Consider the following 18,799-nt stretch of genomic DNA (forward strand, 5'->3'; position numbering starts at 1 on the left):
GATCTCATTGCATCCATTGTCAAACTGTTAGACGCCAACAGCATTCCGAATGTCATGTGGGGTCCTTATGTTTTCCGGCGGTATGGGGTGCCTCTGATCCTCCAGGTGAGTTCATGTCCCTGCGCAGTCTAGTCTAGTCAAGCCTGAGACACTGATCAATGAGTCCATGCCAGGAATTTACCTTTGTCATCCCTGACCAGCACATCGCCAGAGCGCGCGAGGTCCTCCTCACAGCAAACTTTGCCTCCTGTTGCCAGGATGATTGCCGCCTCGTCCAGCCGACTAACCGCTCCCCGCGTCCCTATGCACACTTCATCCTCGCCAACATGGAACGACCCTCTGATGAGATCCCCGGATGGCATTACTTTCGCCTGGACCTGCACAAAAAGTCTCAACTGTTGTGGACATTGCCAGATATCCCACTAGGGGCGCCTGCTCCGGACAATCCAAACTACATGCTAGTCACTGACAATCAGCTCGACAAGTACAACCCAAGGAGTGGGTTAGGCCGCGAACCATACACTCACCACCCTGTCAAGATTCCCACGCTTCCGCGCTACGCGGAGTCGTTGGCCTATATGTATCTTCGCGAGTGCTTACCTAGGCCTGGGGGATGCAGCCGAGCAGGGTTTTGGCTTCGTGAAATGAGCTACATTGGTCAGTACTGTAGGCTACAGACCGCTGACCTTGAGGCTCGCATTCAACGCTTATGGCAGCTTCAGTACCACCCTAGTGGTCTTCATCGAATGTTTCGTCATGGCGACAGACTGGCGGCGGAATTGAGCAACGCAAATTTCTTCCCTCTGGAGGAGGAAGAAGGGGAATAGGAGAGCAGCTAAGGGAAGACACCATTCAGATGTTGATGTATGTTGGCTAGACTTGCCTGTGCATTGTAGTCTTCTGGCTTGACTTTTTAGGTTTCAGTTTTAAATCCAAGATTACTATTGTTCATGTCTCTTATATTACGCCCTAATCTATTATCATTGTCTTAGAAGAGAGGAGCGACAGAAGTGGCGGATACAGCTGGGCCAGAGTGCTTCCTTTACCTGTTCATAATGGGCTTGCCGTCTTCTGTCTCACCTGCATACCACCACATTCTAGACAGGATGAATAGCAAGAGAATGAGAGACACTTCAAGAAGACACGATCTCCGGGGATCAATATCTGCTGTAATCCTGTAGACTTTACCAGATTCTCAAGCAAGTGTTGAATTCCTACAAGAGGTCTGATTCATCATGGCCAGTAGACAGCAGCTCTTGGAAGCTGCTCGTGCAGTCATCACCACTTTGCAAAGGAGACCAGAGCTACACGAGGCCAAGGTGATAATCATTGGGGGCGTAGCTCTGCAGACACACGCTCCAAATCGGGCCACCCAAGTGGGTTTTCCTCTTGCCTCTATTCATCACCCATTTTGCTCATAGACTCACCCATCCAGGACGTTGATGTACTGATTTTCGAATGTGATGTTCCGGCTGTCTAGGCTCTGTTAGTCTCCTTATTTCCAAGGAGTTTTGAAAAGAGCGCAGCCGATGTTCATAGACATGTTGAGGGGACATGGTACTGGCCAATCTATCTGATTTGTATCTCTGTTTAAGGCACTGGTTGGGCTATCTGCGTGAGCACATCTCTGGGGTGATATGAGGATCTTCGCAACGATTGATGTTTGTATATTGCAAATACCTTGTCCATCGAGCTATGCTCCTCTGAGGATGTCCTCGGATATCGTAACGTGATTCAAGAAACGCTCATTCTACACGGGGCCAACAACAGTATGTCCACGAACAGTTTCCAAGCGCCCATCCTGTTGTAAAAGGAGCCAGTCTCGTCCTGTATGTGGGGTTAAGCTTACAGTGATGCTTAGCTGCGTGGTGAAACTTGATGACGAAGTTGCCTCATCGCGGTCATCTCTGTCTAGAATGTAGTCATGGGCTTATTGTCGCTTGTGGCCTGTTGAGCCTGTTCATTCTTGATCAAGCCGGAAGAACAGGAGGGCTCGCCGGCTTCCAAAAGGTGATGTCCTTTCAAATATACCTACCCGCCAGACCCATGGTGGCTCTCTGAAGTCTGGACATGAGACAAAACTCACCAAATATCCACTTAGCGGGCTTAGGAGTTAGGGCCGCTGTCTACAAGGTCTGTCAGCCATATCTGGCCACTAGTTAGTTAACTTACCTAGTAACGTGCAGGGATATGCAGTTAACCAGTACGGAGGAGAAGGTAACGACCATCTACAGTGGATTATACAATCCATAGGTCTAAGCCCTGCTGCCTTACTAGGAATAATTATATACAGAAGTCCTGCATCCCGCTGGAGCCCTGAACATTGGGTGGATTGGGTATGAGTTTGCAAGTTGGGTCAGCCAGTCTATGTAGTGAGCCGTCTCACATTTGTCGGGAGTGGCAAGAGAGTATTGAGTGCTAATACTCACAAGCCGGTGGCCATTAGACTCGGTAAAGAATATGGCGAACGCGAAAATGTACCTCATTTACTACCATACACTTGCTATCTGTCTCCAGTAAAGTACGGATTATACAGCTGGTAAGGGCTCCTGTTCAGACAATTCCACCTTCTCCCTCCCCCAACAGCTGTGAAACGCCCTACGTAGCTTATAGGTTGTCAAATCAATATCGACGAGACTACCATGGAAATATGGCAAATATGTTCACCCTGACGACCTCCAGCTAGGACATAAGCATGGCCATAGAAACGGACAGGAGCATGACGATACTAAGAGATGACCAAGAGCAAAATCTTGACCCCTCACTTGTCGGGGACGGGCTTGGACTCGACGTGGAAGTAGAAGTAGAAGTGGAAGTCGAAGTCGAACTCGAGCTTGTCGTAGCACTGCTAGTGGAGGAGCCACTGGACGTTGTCGTCTGGGAGGACGCGCTGCTCGTCGTGGACGCAGTGCTCGGTTTTCCTAATGTGCCACCTCCAACCGCAGCCGGTACCGTAGAATTTTCTGTATTCTTTGCTGCCGACCTGAATGCATCAAGAGTATCTCGGCTATTGCGTCTGGGGGGAAGATACATCGTCAGAATCATGCTGGCTCTGCCGGCGTGTCATACTCACGGAGGATTGATGACCCCGACCATGCCAGCCTGGCAGTGTCCAACTTCGCCACAGTAGTACCAGATAGGGCTGGTATCGTTAACGGTCAATGTGAAGACCTCAGACTTTGGAGGCACAGTATCAGTATGCTGCTATTCCTAAGGAACTTTGATTTCGCCGAAGGACTTACGGATTCTCCGTCTGTGGCTGTAATAAACCCGCTGAAGAAACTCGACTGGTTCAGCGGATGGCACGGGTTGGAGAAGGCAGCCTGAGTCACTGAATGGATGCTTGGGTAGAAGTGAAACTCGACTTTGCTTCCGGGGGACACTGAAAGAGTATCTGGATCAAATGAGAGACCATGCTCCCCGACATCAACAGTATGGACAGCATTCGCAGCCGAGGACGATGTACTTGTTGGTGTCTCCGTACTACTGCTTTGGCTATCAGACTGTGCATAAATGAGAGGCAGCCATGAGATGGCTAGAATTAGATTCAGCACTGCGGCCATTGTTCGTATACACTATTGGGCTTGTCCGATGTGGTAACGAAGGTTGTTCAATTCGGCATATATGGTCCCAGTGCCGACTTATAACTGTGCGGGAACTCGTACTAGCTGTCCCTTAGAAGAAGTCCCTCATCCTTTAAGAAGACCAGGACGCATGCGGTTACATCATGACTGGCGTGAAAGCCAAAGTAAGAGCATCCAGACGATAGTATACCAGGCACTGCGCCACTGTACATAGACGCAGAACTCAGATCACAGGACACAAGCCTAGAGTCAATCCGCGGAATCAGTAAACTGGCGGGAGTATTATCTTTTAGTACTGTACTTTACTAACAACTTAACTTGGTAGACGAACGACTGCCCCAGTCTCAATAGGTTGGAAGAAAAGCGCTAAGAACACGAAGCTTCCTCCAGATGTCGGGTCATTGCGGCGATGCTAGAACCTAAACAATCTGCTTGTCGCCACAGGGCGCTCGACCCCATGATCTGACCATCTCAAACTCAATTGTCGTTGAGGTGATGATACTTTGACAGCACGTTGTATTGTGGTTCCTTCTCTGGACCGTGGAACAGTGTGTTCTCGCCGGGATCTATATCAGCCCACCAGCAATATCAGATGGAGGTGCTCTGGTGTCCTGCTATTACTCCTTGTATGGCTGCACTGTACTCCCCAGATTCGACCATCTATAAAGTCAATATGCAGAAGGTTTGCACTGCCCGACGTCTGCGCCATCCTGATGGGACTGAGCCAACATCTGCTTTGCACAGAGCCCTTGTTGTCGCTGGGGCATGAATGCAAAGCCACAAGCTAACCACACCTGAAGGGGGCTGTAAAAGCTTACATGTTCGCACTGCTTGCCGAATTGATCAACTTCCAACTGGTGTTGTATTTCGCCGTCCGTCTTCATCATCACCTATCTCCGCGGATAGTCAGTTGGGTCTTCGGGTTTGCTCCAGGATTCGAATACAATGCTTAGGGTATACTGTCTGTGTTGGTGGCTCGCCGTATGCAAGCACGTATCCGGCCAAGTCCAGACCTTTACTCCTGCAGCAGAAACGGCAATAGCATACAGCGTAAATGTCCCTGCATCAACTGCCGGGTCCGGCTCCTCCGGCTCCGGGCCCATTTTCATTCAGATGCGGTCTACCAAAGAAGTGCAATGGTTCGCATGGGGTCAAGGAGCTGTAATGCAAGGGGCCAATATATTCGTCGTCTATGCGAATGGGACCGGTATCACCGTCTCGCCGCGGTTGGGCGTCGAGCACGTGGAGCCGCTGCACAATCCGCAAGCTCGATTCTCGATCCTCAATGGTAGTGGAATCAGCAATGGAATCCTCACGGCGAACATACGGTGCGATAGCTGTATCACCTGGCCAGGGGGCCACGAGGATGTGACAAGCACCTCGAGCCCATGGATATGGGCCGTGAAGCACGGTCCCATGCTAGATTCAGACAGCGTCTCGGCGACGATCACTATCCATGACTTCTCAGGTGTTGCAACCGTCAATATGAAGCAGGCAACCGGTGGCAGCTCCGAGAATCCATTTGTCGGTGGATCGATGTCGTCGAGTTCCAGCTCCGCGTCGGCCGCCCTGACGATCAACTCGGAATCCGTCAGGAAGAAAAGAATCGCACACGCCGTTCTCATGATAGTCACTTTTGTTCTCCTCTTCCCCCTAATCGCCCTTGGAATCCCTCTCTTCCCGTCCGCCAGAACGGTGGTCATCCACGCCTCGCTGCAGCTCTGCACCCTTGCGCTGGTCCTCGCGGGGTTCGGCCTCGGCATCTCAATGGCCAGAAGCCTAAATTTCGTCGGCTCCTACCATCCCATTATTGGCATTATAGTTGTTGCATCCCTAGTTCTATTTCAGCCAGCGATGGGGCTCGTCCAGCATTGGTATTTCCGCCGCACGGGGAAGAAGAGTCTCGCCGCCTATGCACACCGGTGGCTTGGTCGTACGGCCATCACCCTGGGGATGATCAATGCGGGGCTTGGCTTTCGTCTCACGGGCATTGGGACTTCTGTCGCTCCTACGGGGGCGGTGATTGCTTATGGCGTGGTTGCTGGGCTCGTCTGGGTTGGTTATGTGTTGACGGTTAGCTTCCTCTCCTACAGGAAGCGTCACTCGCGAGCGTAGGTCTACTGGAGTGTTGCCATATCTACAAGGTACGCGTTCATGGTCTGTGGTGCACGCTTGGACATACTCTCAGACCAATTGCTTCACTGCGAGGATTTGAGCAGATTTGCGCTTTTAGTCCGTCGAAGTCTTGGTGTGGACACTAAACTGTGGAGCTCTACGATATTGTCATATTGCGGCGCCATCTTTTCTCCAACGATATGCAGTCCTCAACTCAAGCTGTGCAGTTCTAATGATGACATGCGTCATCCTGCCATCCTAATGAAGGCTGTGCATAGCGCCCCAAGAGCAATTCGCCCACTACAATGCCTCCCACCACCGCGCAGAGCACCCCCACATTGAACGTCATCACGGCCAGCATTCTAAACGGTTCAGTGATGGACATGAACAGTCGGGCAGAGCGCTGGGAACTTACAATGCGTAACCCACCAGAGCCCGGAGTCCCTCGAGAAGCGAGCCCGTTCCATCCCGTCGCCAACTCCAGCGTCTGTACACGTTCCACCAACGACGCGTGCCCAAGGGGCCTTGCGGCTCCTGAATCAAGTCGGAAGGAAACTCATGGCGTGTGTGTTCCGCATCCGACTCCAGGAACTGAGCCGACGAGAAAGGCGCCTCATCCTCGGTATCGGTTTCGGCAACCTGCATGTATCGAGGCTGGGGACTCAAGCGGGCCTTGGGAATGGCATGTCGGCGTCGCGCTCTGGGCTGCTGTAGCTTGGGAACTCTGCCCTCCGTCGGTTGGGTGTGCTTTACGTCGAGCTGGAACTTTAGCACGCCCAGGAAGCGGTTGAACACGGCCAGGGCGAAGAGGAAGAGTAACGTAAGACTGTACGAGGCTGCTGTGGTAGTCGTCCAACCTTGGAAGAAAAGTGTAATCTCGGTGCTGGTGTCGAAGACCATTGACATGGGCATCCCGTTGCTGTGGTCGTTGTGGTGCATCCGGTCGACATTGTGATCTCAATGAGGATACAGGGCTACGATGGCACCTAGATATCACATTCAGCTGTGGTAGATCGCCTGCCATGTCACCCGAGCCGTATGATGATCCATCAGTCCCTTGAACACTTGGCTAACAGACGTCGGCGCGGCAGTTTGAGCAGATTCTTGTCCAGACAGCTGAGAGCCAAGTTGTAATGCTCCTTTCGGTCCGATTCTCCCTCCATGCTCTGCTCCGTCGTGAGATCATATAGAAGCTTTTCCTGTACCTGACTCTCAACTCGGGCTTTTCATCTACAACGCCTCCGTCCGCTTGGCGAGACGCTTTTGAAACTGCACTGCAGTATTATCTCGACAACACTGAAAATAACCATGTAGCATCCAGCTCTTAGTCGAGGGGCTTTCCGACTCGCCAACTTGACCTAGACCCACTTGAGAGAAATGCGCTCACATCCTTGCACCAGACTTAATATAGGACGGTATTATGCATGATCTGTGGACCAGTGTATGGCGGGCTAATCAATCATCGGCCCAGTCTGTTGATTCACAGAAGAAGGACACCTGCGGATCTTGCCTGCACCACTAGCATAGGTGGTCTGATAGGACTGCTTGGTACAGCTTGCACATGGACGTCGCTCTGATGGCGCTGCAGTCCCCCAGCTACAGTTCTGACTGCATAAAATGCGCAGATTTGAGCATGTTACTAGACCTAAATGGATTCACGCTGCACTTGTCTCCTGCCAATCGAGCATCGAGCGCTTGGCTCGACGGCTGTAATAGACAGCAAGGATTTGACTCAGGACAGTCCGTTGCTTTCCGGACATTCTGCTCTCGGATCGTTGCCGAGGAAATGATTTATTCAGTCTATTCCCTTTGTACGTGACATCCTTGGAGAAGGCCGTCCTTGACCTTGACCTTGACAGCACCGCACTGCTGAACAATGGCGGCAACTACTGAAAAGGACCTCACTGCTCGAACAACAGCCAACATCGAGGCCGCCTCCGACACAGTGAGTCTGGAGGAAAAGAGCGAGCGAGAAATCCTCGAACGTCCCAATGAGATTACACAAGATGCCCAGATTGGAGTGCAAAAAGCCGAAGCCACGGCCCTCGTATGGTCCAAGACGGCCTTGTATGCCACATATGCCTGGTGAGTAACAGCAATCGACCTTCTACCAGGAAGACTATAAAGATGGACAAGAATGACAGCGATTGCTAATGGATACGGTGAACAGGATCTGGGTGTGTTTCTTCATTCTAAACCTGCAGTTTTCCATCAGCAACAATATGATCTATTACGCTTATGCGGGCTTCTCATCGGCTCCCCAGATCTCCCAGGCGTATATTCTCTCGACTATCATCGGGGGAGTGCTACAGCTGCCTATCGCCAAAACCCTCAATCTCTGGGGCCGAGCCGAGGGCTTTCTGGTTTTCGTCGGGGTCTTGATCGTCGGGATTATCGTGATCGCCTCTTGCAATGGCCCCAATGGCTTCGCAGCCGGATACACGCTGTACTGGATTGGCTACACGGCCGTCAACTTCATCCTGGTTGTCTTTGTCGCGGACGCGTCCGGGCTGCGCAATCGGGCATTTGCCTACGCATTCATTGGCACCCCGACCATCTGTACAGCCTTTGTTGGCCCGCTCGCTGCGCAGGCGTTCTATGCCCATTCCACGTGGCGGTGGGCCTACGGCTGTTTCGCCATCGTCATCTTCTTCACCTTTGTGCCTCTCGCGCTGGTCTTCAAGTTCTACCAGCGCAAGGCCGAGAAGACGGGCGTGTTTGTCCGGGACCCCAGCGGCCGGACGCCTCTCCAGTCCTTCCGGCATTACTTTCGCGAGTTCGACCTCGTCGGCGCCTTTCTCCTCATGGCTGCCTTTGTCCTGTTTCTCTTGCCCTTCAGCCTCGAGACGTACGGCTTCAGCGGCTACTCCTCGGCCACCTTTATCAGCATGGTCGTCATCGGCGTGCTGCTCTTCCCCGTCTTCGCGATATGGGAGAGATTCTTCGCCCCGACCGCTTTCATCAAGTGGCAGCTCTTCAAGAACCGGACGGTGCTCGGGGCCTGCATTTTGGCTGCGGTCATTTTCTTCAACTATTACACCTGGGACCAGTACTACTACTACTACCTCCAGGTCGTCTACAACCTGAACACCGCCAACACCGGCTACATGACACAGATCTACAGCGTCGGCTCGACCCTCTGGGCCGTCCTCTTCGGCATCTGGATCCGCCAGACCAAACACTTCCAGAAAACCTGCCTGTATTTCGGCGCCCCGCTGATGCTCCTCGGCGCCGGCCTCATGATCCACTTCCGCGGCGCCGAGAGCAAGATCGGGTATCTCGTGATGTGCCAGATCTTCATCGCCTTTGGCGGCGGCACGCTCGTGATCGGGGACGAGATGGCCGTCATGGCGGCCGCGGACCGCGACGGCGTGCCCATGATGATCGCCATGATCAGCCTGGCCGGCAGTTTCGGCGGGGCGATCGGCTACGCGGTTGCCGGGGCCATCTACGCCAACACCTTCCCACAGGCGTTGCTCCGAGGGCTCCCGGACGACCTGAAAGGCGATTCTGCGACTGTCTACCTGGGGGGCTCGACGGCGCAGGTGATGTACCCGCCCGGCAGTGCGGCCCGGAATGCAATCAACCATGCATGGACGGAGAGTCAGAAGTATGAGTGTATCACGGCGACGGCGGTTGTGGTTCTGGCGTTCCCGGCGATTGCCATGTGGAAGAACTACAACGTGGATCGGAAACAGGTCAAGGGGACGGTCATCTAGTTGGATCCGAATTGTCAATTGTCAACTGCTGTAATCGCATGGCTATATTAGACAGGTAATAACCGAATTCACTGGTACGCCAAAGAATCAAAGAACCTGTACTCCATAAAGGACCGTGGGAGGACGAGGAGGAATGAGCGCTGGCCACGCCATGAGCTAACTGCACTCTGTATGCGTCTCATGCACGCCCATCTTAGCGTACAATAACCTGCTCAAACCCGCTCACAGGATCCTATAGTTGGATCTGCATCGCTTAGCTCTGTCTCAGCCACTGCCCTCGTGTCTCAAGTCATCCAACACCGGGAGAAGGACCTTGACGTCTAGCCTACCATTTCTAGCGTAGGAGGAATAATAGCGCAGAGTGTGTCGACGCCTCCAGATTCAGCCCTTCCTATCCTAGCCCCAGCTGCATCCTTCTCCTCGGCCAATCCGGCTTCAGTCAATGGCTGCATGACCAATAGCACAAGGGCTGTGGCTAATCCCGAGGGAGAAACAAGGAGTGAGTTGAGAAATGCACCTCAATGTCAAACACCCCACCACACCTTCAAAGTGAATACCCCCGCTTTCCGGTAAGACATGCGCCTGCGCAATACGATTCGTCTTTGCTCGCCGAACGGGGACTCCCGGGGCCAGGAATCCAGTGGGTGCTGGGAAGCAGGAATAGCCCTGGTCGGCGGGGGAGGGTGGTTACCGGCGGGAAGAACCGACAGGATGAAGCCGTTGGCGGCGCCGTCAGACCTGGGCCAAACGCTACGAGTGCTTGAGGTAAGACAGGTCCTATTGTCTCTGGCTACGATTGATACTTCTCAAAGTACTTCCACACCCCCTGTCGGACCCTGTGCATGAAGCCATCCTCGACAACACCCTCCTGCCAGCTGAAACCAAGCGCCATAGTCCCATCCCTACCGGTGACGACACTAACAGTGACCGCAGCCCCGGGTACAGCAGCACTGCGGCTGAGCAGCACGTTCCCTGCTTTCCAGCGAGAAGGCCTGCGAATTGCGGCCGGCGGGAAGAGTCCCACATTCGTGACCTCGAACGCCGCATCGCGGGGTTTTCCGAGCGTAGAACGGAAGACGGCAGACACATCGGGGACGGTCTTGAAGGCTGCAACGGACGTGTACGGCTCGCCAGACGGCGAGACATCGCAGAGGTAGGCATTGATTGATCGGGAGACTTGCCGAGCTCCACACCATATACCCACCGGACTTGGATCCTGGGAGCGCTGCTCGGCCCGTGTGAGGCGCACGCGGAGGGCGTCGAAGTACGTTCCAATTGCATTGTCGATGACTTGGGGAGGGAGCTTGAGCCATGGACGTACGCTGACTGGGATAATGCAGGTGAGAGCCTCCACGCGGGATGGGAGGTTGTCGAATAGGACTGCGGCGACGACTGACGACAGAGCAGAGGTGACAGAGAGTTTCATCTCTTTGCACTCCTGGACGAAGGCGTTGGAGGCGCTCGGCGAGATGTACAAAGACGCCCAGCGGGACTTGCACGGGAGGTGGATGGAGGCACCCGTCCACTCTTTGGGGCTTGCTGTTGGGAGGGGAGGCTGGCGCGGGCTGATTGGCATGGGATGCAATTCTTCCAGAGGAGGAAGAACCACTGTGTTCTCATCCGGCCGGATGATGTTCTCAGCCCTGTCGGTAGGCAAAGTAGAGGAAGAGGCAGCTTCCAGAGCGTTACAGAACGCCTTGTGGAAAGCGAGACCCGAGACCCCATCGCCAATGGCATGGTGGTAGATGAAGGAGGCTGTGAAATCGTTTCTTCCCTTGGATCGTAGGATAATCAGGCGCCAAAACGGCAAAGTGCCGTAGTCAGTCTGGAAGTCGATGTTGTGCTGCTCCTCGAGGATTGCGTCCAGCTCTTTGTCTTGCTCTTCGGCCGCACTGGCTAACGGTACAGATCGTTCGAGAAAGGCAATGCTCCGACGGAGATCTATCCAAGGTAGACAGGCGAAGTGAGGATTCGGAGTGCCTTCATTCACGGGAATGGCGAATAATATGCGATGCTTACGGAGCAGATCTCCCGCCGCAGCGTAGACGAGACCACGCAGGTCGGCTACAGCTGGAGACGAGGACTCGGACAGCTTGTAGTGGGCTGAGAGGCCGGCATTGTTGAAGAATCCGAGATGGTGACAAGCAGCCGAGACCTGCTCGAGTTTCCCTTTACTCATTAGACGAGGGCATTGATCCCAGACGAGGTAATACCTAATGGCCGCAACTGTTTGAGCTCATGTATGTCTGCCATCCCGCTGAGATGGTCTACCTCCGTACGCAAGGCTCTCGATATCACCCTAAGGGAACTGAACCCGACCTTTTCGGAGCTGGGCATAAGTCCCTTGATAGCGGATGGGCAAGATGGCCGACTCAGTCGACTGCCCGATGTCCAGTTCACAGTCGCCCGGTGATTCCCGGTCCTCACGAGCTTGGGTGGATAGCCCTGCCAGGCCATTTGGACCCGGTCCGGTCCCAACCGCTGATAATGGCCTCAAATATGCTCAATCCTTGACATTCACATCGGGATAGGGCCGTGACTCCACTGGCTCCACTCTCGCGCATATCTCATGCCTCCTCACCTCGTACTCGGAGATATCTGCAGGTCTTGAATTGCGGCGCAGGGTCGATATGAAATGACATGCTCACTCCCTCACGCCAGCGGGTATCGTTCGCTTCTTTTGGTTCATCTCCTTGTGGCTCGGGTTCACTAGGAGCATTGAGTCAATTGGAAAGAAGACTCCCATACGAGTCTAGTCGGCTTGATATCGGTTGCTTTCCCAGTCATTTTGCGCATTGCCAACTTGTCTGCAGCACGTCCCGAACTTGATCCCAACTGGCCTACGTTAGATCGGCCTTGCATTGAAGATTCAGATCGCAATTGGAGGCCCCATCACAGTGCAGTACCATGCATCACTCCGACAGAATGTTTCACAAGGAAGCAGGGATCTCTCATCTCATCCTGGATATCATCCTCGAGCATGCGCTCAACAAGTTTGACCCTGCACCGGACCGATTGCAGGGAGCTGCGAAGAACTTCCTGCCGATTATTGAACGATTCGTCGCTGCAGGCACGCGGATAGAGGCTTGTCTCCCCGCATTCCCGTTCAAGTCGGCGAACAAAGTATACAAGGTGCTCGGTAGCCTGCCGGATAAAGCTGAAGAGCTGGCTCTTGACCGTCTGAATACCATGTGCGCGCGTGTTCGCGAAGTATACCCGCCTGGCCTTCAAGTGGCGATTATCTCGGACGGCATCACATACAATGGTAGGTTCTGACTCGGTTCGATCAGGATCATAGCTAACCAGTCGAGCCGTGCGCCCTTAGACTTGCTCTGCATCTCCGATCAAGACACGTGGGCGTACGGAGAGGCTCTACGCCAGATGGCCGCTCAGAAGCAGTTCATGTACATTGTCTTCTCCAGAATCAAAGACCTGCTCGATATCCCCCTGCCAGAACAGATGAGTGAAATCGTCTACGTCGCTAACTGTACCACTTTCCGCCGATTGCTCCTCAACAAGTACGAGAGAGCCGACCTTGACATCGACCACGAGATTGCCTCGAATCCTGATACCAAGCTGACCTACCTCGGGTACAGGAGGTTCCTGGAGTCTGATCTCAAGTATATCTTCCCTCGAGGGGCGCATCGGTCTGCCCACAGCTACAAGCGAGATTGCAAGTATCTTGCCAAACAGATGCTGATACGAGGTGATGTGGGTGAAGCGACCATGCAGTTATCTTGGCTTGCTCTCTGATGTTCTTTGCTCGACAGGCGTTTGCACAGGCAATCAAGACCTCGTATCCGAATCATTTGCGGCTTTCCATTCACGAGTCAGTGGCCGGCACCAAGCTATCGATCTCCCTGCTGAACACCAAGACTGGCTTCACCACTCCATGGCACTGCAGCGTCGCTCAGCTGGCGAACGGGGAGTGGATCAGTGCTCCGATGGGCGAATTCCGCAAGGACGACAGGCTGGAGCTCGTGTACGCGGACGGCCGGCCCAGTCACTTTAGGGAGAAGCCACGAGAGGGGGACGCTTTCGGCATCAGCGAGAGCACCGCGAGCTACCTCCAACGGCCCAAACGACTCCGCGCCAGTGAATATCTCGGTGCGACTTTGCCATCCGTTCCCGTCTCACCTGGCATGTCCTCCCCCAGTGCTGCTTCCACCTCCTCATCCGGTGCGAGCATGCAAGGCAGCGCAGCAACTACACCAGAAACCCACTCTCCTCCCACTTTCACGTGGAGCGGTTTGGAGATAGTCGCGGAGGACAATTCGAACAATGCTTCAGTGCCATACGGCAGAAGGCTCATCCCTCAGATCATGGACAGCCTGGCTGCCACCGAGCCAGAACGCATTGTCTTCTCACTGGCGACGTTTTCTGGCGATTCACTTGAGTTCAGGCCCATTTCTGCTCGCACTTTTGCCAACGCAATTGACAAGACCGCTTGGTGGCTTCATAACCAGGTTGGCAGACCAGACTCTATCCAGCCTGTGGGCTACATCGGACCACGTAAGTCGGAAAAGACCGCCTGGCATGTTGGGCATCGTTTGCGACAGAGTACTAACTTGGAGATTTGAAAAGATGATCTACGACACGTCCTGCTTACTTACGCATGTGTCAAAGCTGGTTACGCAGTAAGTTCTTGAACCACTGCTTGGACTCGCCCTGCGCCTGTTCAACTGGCTTACGTCGCGTCACATCCCGTAGGCTTTGTTCCTGTCGCCAAAGAACAGCACAGAAGGAGCACTTGCGGTTCTCGAGGCAACAAAATGCGATCTCTGGATCAACGCTTGCGACGTATCCCCCGTCCCTCTGGTCAAGGAGGTCCTGCAGAAACGCCCCATGAATGTTCTGCAGCTCCCTCAGCTTGATGAGCTTCTCGATGCCGTGTCCACCGACCCTTTTCCGTATACCAAGAAATTCGACGAAGCCATCAATGACCCCTTTTGTTTCCTGCATACATCTGGGACCACGGGGGTGCCCAAGCCAATACCCTGGTCTCATGGACTGATCGGCACCATGGATGCAGTACGACTGTTACCACCAGGGGCCGATGGTGATTTGCCTCCGTGGACAACTGACTGGAAGACCGGCGATACAATCTACTCGTCTTTCCCCATGAGCCACGTACGTAATCCTGATATCTTTCCCGCTGAGGTGATCTACCAGGAGAATGTCTAGTCGCTGACTGTAGGGATAGGGTGCCGGGATTATTATGAATATTCTGATGCCCGCCCTTTTTAACCTGCACTGCGTCTTCGGACCAGCGGGAGTCCTGCCCAATATCAATCTGGTGGACGCTCTCGCAGTGAGCACTAGAATCGATATCTGGAGCATGGTACCGTCCCTTGTCGATGAGTTGGGAGAAACTCCCGCAGTATTGTCCAAGCTCAAATCGTCCAAGTTCATCTGTGCCTCTGGCGGTCCCGTCAGTCCCGTCAGCGCTGGCAAGGTCAACGAGGTAATACGAGTCCTGAACTTGACTGGGACAACCGAGGGTCTGTTTATGGGTAACCTCATACCACCAAGAGAGGATTGGTTCTGGTTTTGCTTCCATCCGTATTCCGGCTTTGAGTTCAAGCAAGTCGAGCCGGACACATACGAGCACTGGGTGCATCGCAACGAGCACTGGCCCCTGTTCCAGGGCATCTTCCACACTTTCCCCGAGAAGCAGTCGATTAACTTCAAGGACCTGTACGTGAGACACCCCACCAAGCCCAATCTGTGGGCCTTCAAGGGGAGAAGCGACGATCTCGTTGTACTGTCGAATGGGTACAAGATATCGCCTCTGTAGACGGAAGCCTTCATCACGACCCATCCCGCCATCAAAGGATGCCTTGTTTTCGGAACTGGGAAGCCCCAGGCAGGTCTACTGATTGAGCTGAAAGACCCGTTGCAGAAGACCGACGAGCTCCTCGACAGCATTTGGGAAACAGTCCAACAGGCCAACTCCATGTCTCGGCACAAAAACCAGCTGCTGAGGGACTTTGTGGCTTTTGCAACGCCAGACAAGCCATTTTGCCGCACCGACAAGGGCACAGTGAAACGATCCGCCACACTGAAGCTTTATGCCGACTACATTGAGCGTTTCTACCGCTCACGCAACGACGATCTCGGCGGCACTTTCGACTTCGACATGAGCTCGGCCCACTCAATCGAGGACAATGTCCGCAAGATCCTCGCCGCTTCGCTCCCTGATGTCCAGGAGGCCTCTGCAGACACGGACCTGTTTGCGCTTGGGCTTGACTCGCTCGGTGTCTTTGCGGCCATCAAGACCATCCGGGCAGCTACGGGGCTAGGTGACCAGATTGGCCCTCGGCATATCTACGCCAATCCAACCATAGCCCGCCTTTCTGCGATTATCGCACTTCTGGCGGCCGCGGCGGAGAGTGCCAGCGACACTACCTTATGTGAAAGACCAGTGGACGATGTCGGGGCCCAGATCGCGCGGATGATTGCCCAGCACAAGGCGCGGCAATCGTTCAGCTTGAACGCGTTCGACTATGTCAACCCGAACCACGGCATGGGCTTGGTCTTGTACTTCCCAATACGCGACGGGGTCAGTTACGAGCAAGTATTTGCGAACCTGCAGGCCGGTCTCAACCGCACGTTTGATCTGATTCCCGCCCTCAGCGGCAAGATGACGGACTGCTCGGAGCAAGGGATCGGCTACACCAAAGGAGACCTCTGCGTCACCATTCCCCCCCTTGCCAAGGCCGATTCGGCACGCAATCGTCTGGTCTACAAGGACCTCTCTGCTGTTCTTCCGTCATTCGACGACTTGCGCAAAGGAGGCTTCGCGCCGTCCGCCTTCAGCGACACTCTTGTCTTACGGACGATCCTTTCCCCCAGATGCCCGCCGATATCTTCGTAGGACAGGCCAATTTTGTTTCCGGGGGGTGTATTCTTGCCGTCGACCTTAACCATTGCTGCCTCGACGGTCTCGGCGCCATGGTCGCTCTCAAGGCCTGGGCCGAGAACTGCAGATATTTGCAGGGCGATCAGTCGGCAACCTGCGGCTGGTATGACCCCGAGAGCTTCAACCACAGCTTGCCGGAAATTCTCCATCGGCAGGAAGGCTGGGCCCGGCCGCTTCATGAGATCGACCCTGGTACATGGGGCTTCCTGCCATTCTTTCCCCCGGAGGATGAGGAGACGAACCCCAGATGCGAGAAGGCAACGGAAGGATCTCTTCCTGCCCGACCTATCTTCCCTCTCCATCCCGTCTGGCCGCTGCCGCGCGCCGAGCGATGCCTAAAGACCACCATGTTCCTCGTCACGCCTGAGAAGCTGGAGCTGCTGCAACAAGACGTCATCGCCGACCCCGCCACCAACGGCATCACTCCATCCATCAGCGACATCGTGCAAGCCTTCTTCTGGCGCGCCGCCATCAAGGCACGATACCGCGTCGCCACGGAGATCCGCAAGCAGAAGTTCAGCCCGGACGCCGTCTCCATCCTCGAGCTCCCCACCGACACCCGGCCGCATTTCTCGTCCCGCCTCCCACCAACCTATATGGGCAGCATGCTCATCCTCAACCGCACCAGCATGCCCATCGAGACCCTCTGCTCCGCCGAGACCAGCATCGCCAAAGTCGCGCTGCTCCTCCGCCAATCCGCCGCGCGCATCACCCCGTCGCTCGTGCACGACGCCTTCACACTCCTGCAGTCCCTCCCCGGCCACCGCCGGTTCTCCACCGCCAACATGGGCCTCGAGCACATGCACGCCATGATCTCCAATATGCTGCTCTTCCCGACCAGCGAGATCGGCTTTGGAGACGCCTTCTTCGCGAACGGGGGCGTGCCGGAGACAATGCGGCCGCAGCTGGAGCGCGGCAACGGGCGGTTTCGATTCTTGGCTGTCTTCCCTCTGAGGAAGGATGGAGGGGTGGAGCTGGTCCTGGGCACGCACCGGGAGGAGTTGGAGATGCTCGTGACGGACGAGGAGTTTACGAGGTATGCGCGTATGGTCGATACCTGCTGTTGAGCCACGAGTATTCCTTGGGTTAGCAGAATATAAAATCAATGCAGTTATATTCCAAGCTGCCTTGGCATTTACATCACAGGGATAGAAAACGTATCCCCAGGCAGAATACTATTCAGTAACGCCCTTGGGTCATCCATAAAGTTCCATCACTTCGTTTGGCTGCAATGAGCGACTGGACGCAGCAGTAGCTGCAAGCTGTTTTATAGCCTAGGACTGCTGTAGGGCTGAGGCAGGTGTATAAGCTTGCTCTTGATACGCTTTGGTTTATGTTAGCAGCAGATACAGTCAAACAGCACTGAATATCAAGATAGGGATTCTCCATACAGCCTCCGTTACCCACTTGAGGGTGGTGCTTCATACCAGCCACAGCAATCTGGCCCTGGGCACATTCGGCTGCCGTCAGGTAGCAGTGATCAAGCAGAATGTGAGGAGAAAGATCATCGCAGCAGTTCATTCTAGTTCGATTCAATTCCTTTTGGTGGATTTGAACGGAGGCAACTCCTTGGTTATAGCAGGTGAGAATGCTTCGTTTATAGTGTCTGCACATCATTACATACAGCTACAATATTCTACTTTAATCCATTCGGTGTGTTTTATTTGAATCAACCGACCCGAGATCATAGTGAAATGGTGATGGTTGCGACAATAACGTCCATCAGCAGTCTGCAATGACCTAGAAGCAGCGAAATATCTGAAAACAGCGCATGAATCGTCATCACCTTCCATCACATCGATTCTCCTGTAGCTATGATATCAGGGTATGACAGTCACTCAAGTCATCTGTTTATAGAAGGTTGTCTGCTCTGGACCTGGATGCACAGAACGAGTTGACAATAACGGCTCATTAGTCCTGAGTGATGATCTGGCGAGTGAGATGCACTCATTACATCTTACGCGAGGAAGATATTTATCATACTACAAGTGTTAGAATCACAGTGGAGCCTCTACAACGTCGCAACCTGTGGGGCGAGCCACCACTACTGGAGGACGAATCGAGATATGAAGGAGGACTGTATGAACACGAACATGATCAATGCTTCGACCTGACAGGGAGACGCGCATCGACTATCTGATTCTCAGGAGGAACTCCGCGTGGTTTCGAAGCTTTGGATCATGCTCCAGGACACCGGTCATACACGAGGTGATGGTGGTGGCCCCCGATTTCTGAACGCCTCGCATGGACATGCACAGGTGCGTCGATTCGATCAGAACCACCACCCCCGTCGGAGCCAGGACGCGGTTGATGGCATCGGCAATCTCCTGCGTCAATCGCTCTTGGACCTGGAGCCGGCGCGAGTAGACCTCGGCAATCCGGGCGAGCTTCGACAGCCCCAGGACTCGTCCATCGGGCACGTAACCCATTGTCCCAGCTAGCCCTAGCCCCGTGACGGT

The 18,799-nt window shown here is 54.1% G+C and overlaps 9 protein-coding genes across 9 annotated transcripts; 5 read left to right on the forward strand and 4 right to left on the reverse strand.

Annotated features, from left to right (window-relative positions):
* The first annotated feature begins 26 nt into the window (after positions 1 to 26).
* AFUA_3G13630 (uncharacterized protein) lies at positions 27 to 987 on the forward strand. The gene is made up of 2 exons (XM_749168.2): positions 27 to 105; positions 174 to 987. The coding sequence occupies exons 1-2, from the start codon at positions 55 to 57 to the stop codon at positions 825 to 827; spliced, it is 705 nt and encodes a 234-aa protein (XP_754261.2). The 5' UTR covers positions 27 to 54; the 3' UTR covers positions 828 to 987.
* A 1,475-nt stretch (positions 988 to 2,462) lies between these two features.
* AFUA_3G13640 (cupredoxin domain-containing protein) lies at positions 2,463 to 3,872 on the reverse strand. Its single transcript, XM_749167.2, has 3 exons — positions 3,243 to 3,872; positions 3,074 to 3,177; positions 2,463 to 3,016 (listed from the first exon to the last, which is right to left on the reverse strand). Exons 1-3 carry the CDS (start codon positions 3,561 to 3,563, stop codon positions 2,683 to 2,685), a joined length of 759 nt encoding a protein of 252 aa, XP_754260.1. The 5' UTR covers positions 3,564 to 3,872; the 3' UTR covers positions 2,463 to 2,682.
* A 657-nt stretch (positions 3,873 to 4,529) lies between these two features.
* AFUA_3G13650 (cytochrome and DOMON domain-containing protein) lies at positions 4,530 to 5,699 on the forward strand (the record flags this gene model as incomplete). Its single annotated transcript, XM_749166.1, has 1 exon — positions 4,530 to 5,699. One exon carries the CDS (start codon positions 4,530 to 4,532, stop codon positions 5,697 to 5,699), a length of 1,170 nt encoding a protein of 389 aa, XP_754259.1.
* A 229-nt stretch (positions 5,700 to 5,928) lies between these two features.
* Positions 5,929 to 6,638, reverse strand: crmD (putative copper transporter crmD; the record flags this gene model as incomplete). The annotated part of the gene is made up of 2 exons (XM_749165.1): positions 5,929 to 6,061; positions 6,115 to 6,638. 2 exons carry the CDS (start codon positions 6,636 to 6,638, stop codon positions 5,929 to 5,931), a joined length of 657 nt encoding a protein of 218 aa, XP_754258.1.
* Positions 6,639 to 7,420: 782 nt separating this feature from the next.
* Positions 7,421 to 9,418, forward strand: crmC (siderochrome-iron transporter crmC; the record flags this gene model as incomplete). Its single annotated transcript, XM_749164.2, has 2 exons — positions 7,421 to 7,784; positions 7,870 to 9,418. Exons 1-2 carry the CDS (start codon positions 7,576 to 7,578, stop codon positions 9,416 to 9,418), a joined length of 1,758 nt encoding a protein of 585 aa, XP_754257.1. The 5' UTR covers positions 7,421 to 7,575.
* Positions 9,419 to 10,177: 759 nt separating this feature from the next.
* AFUA_3G13680 (putative alcochol-O-acetyl transferase crmB) lies at positions 10,178 to 11,875 on the reverse strand (the record flags this gene model as incomplete). Its single annotated transcript, XM_749163.2, has 2 exons — positions 10,178 to 11,587; positions 11,632 to 11,875. The coding sequence occupies 2 exons, from the start codon at positions 11,873 to 11,875 to the stop codon at positions 10,209 to 10,211; spliced, it is 1,623 nt and encodes a 540-aa protein (XP_754256.2). The 3' UTR covers positions 10,178 to 10,208.
* A 247-nt stretch (positions 11,876 to 12,122) lies between these two features.
* Positions 12,123 to 14,067, forward strand: AFUA_3G13690 (ICS-NRPS-like enzyme crmA; the record flags this gene model as incomplete). The annotated part of the gene is made up of 4 exons (XM_077804471.1): positions 12,123 to 12,683; positions 12,744 to 13,129; positions 13,189 to 13,930; positions 14,003 to 14,067. Exons 1-4 carry the CDS (start codon positions 12,326 to 12,328, stop codon positions 14,065 to 14,067), a joined length of 1,551 nt encoding a protein of 516 aa, XP_077660621.1. The 5' UTR covers positions 12,123 to 12,325.
* Positions 14,068 to 14,263: 196 nt separating this feature from the next.
* AFUA_3G13700 (transferase family protein) lies at positions 14,264 to 17,407 on the forward strand (the record flags this gene model as incomplete). The annotated part of the gene is made up of 4 exons (XM_749161.1): positions 14,264 to 14,548; positions 14,622 to 15,179; positions 15,216 to 16,247; positions 16,301 to 17,407. 4 exons carry the CDS (start codon positions 14,264 to 14,266, stop codon positions 17,405 to 17,407), a joined length of 2,982 nt encoding a protein of 993 aa, XP_754254.1.
* A 1,065-nt stretch (positions 17,408 to 18,472) lies between these two features.
* On the reverse strand, positions 18,473 to 18,769 carry AFUA_3G13710 (GTP cyclohydrolase I; the record flags this gene model as incomplete). Its single annotated transcript, XM_749160.1, has 1 exon — positions 18,473 to 18,769. The coding sequence occupies one exon, from the start codon at positions 18,767 to 18,769 to the stop codon at positions 18,473 to 18,475; it is 297 nt and encodes a 98-aa protein (XP_754253.1).
* Positions 18,770 to 18,799: the final 30 nt, after the last annotated feature.

Source organism: Aspergillus fumigatus, chromosome 3 (assembly GCF_000002655.1).
Source record: "Aspergillus fumigatus Af293 chromosome 3, whole genome shotgun sequence".
Classification (NCBI taxonomy): Eukaryota; Fungi; Ascomycota; class Eurotiomycetes; order Eurotiales; family Aspergillaceae; genus Aspergillus; species Aspergillus fumigatus.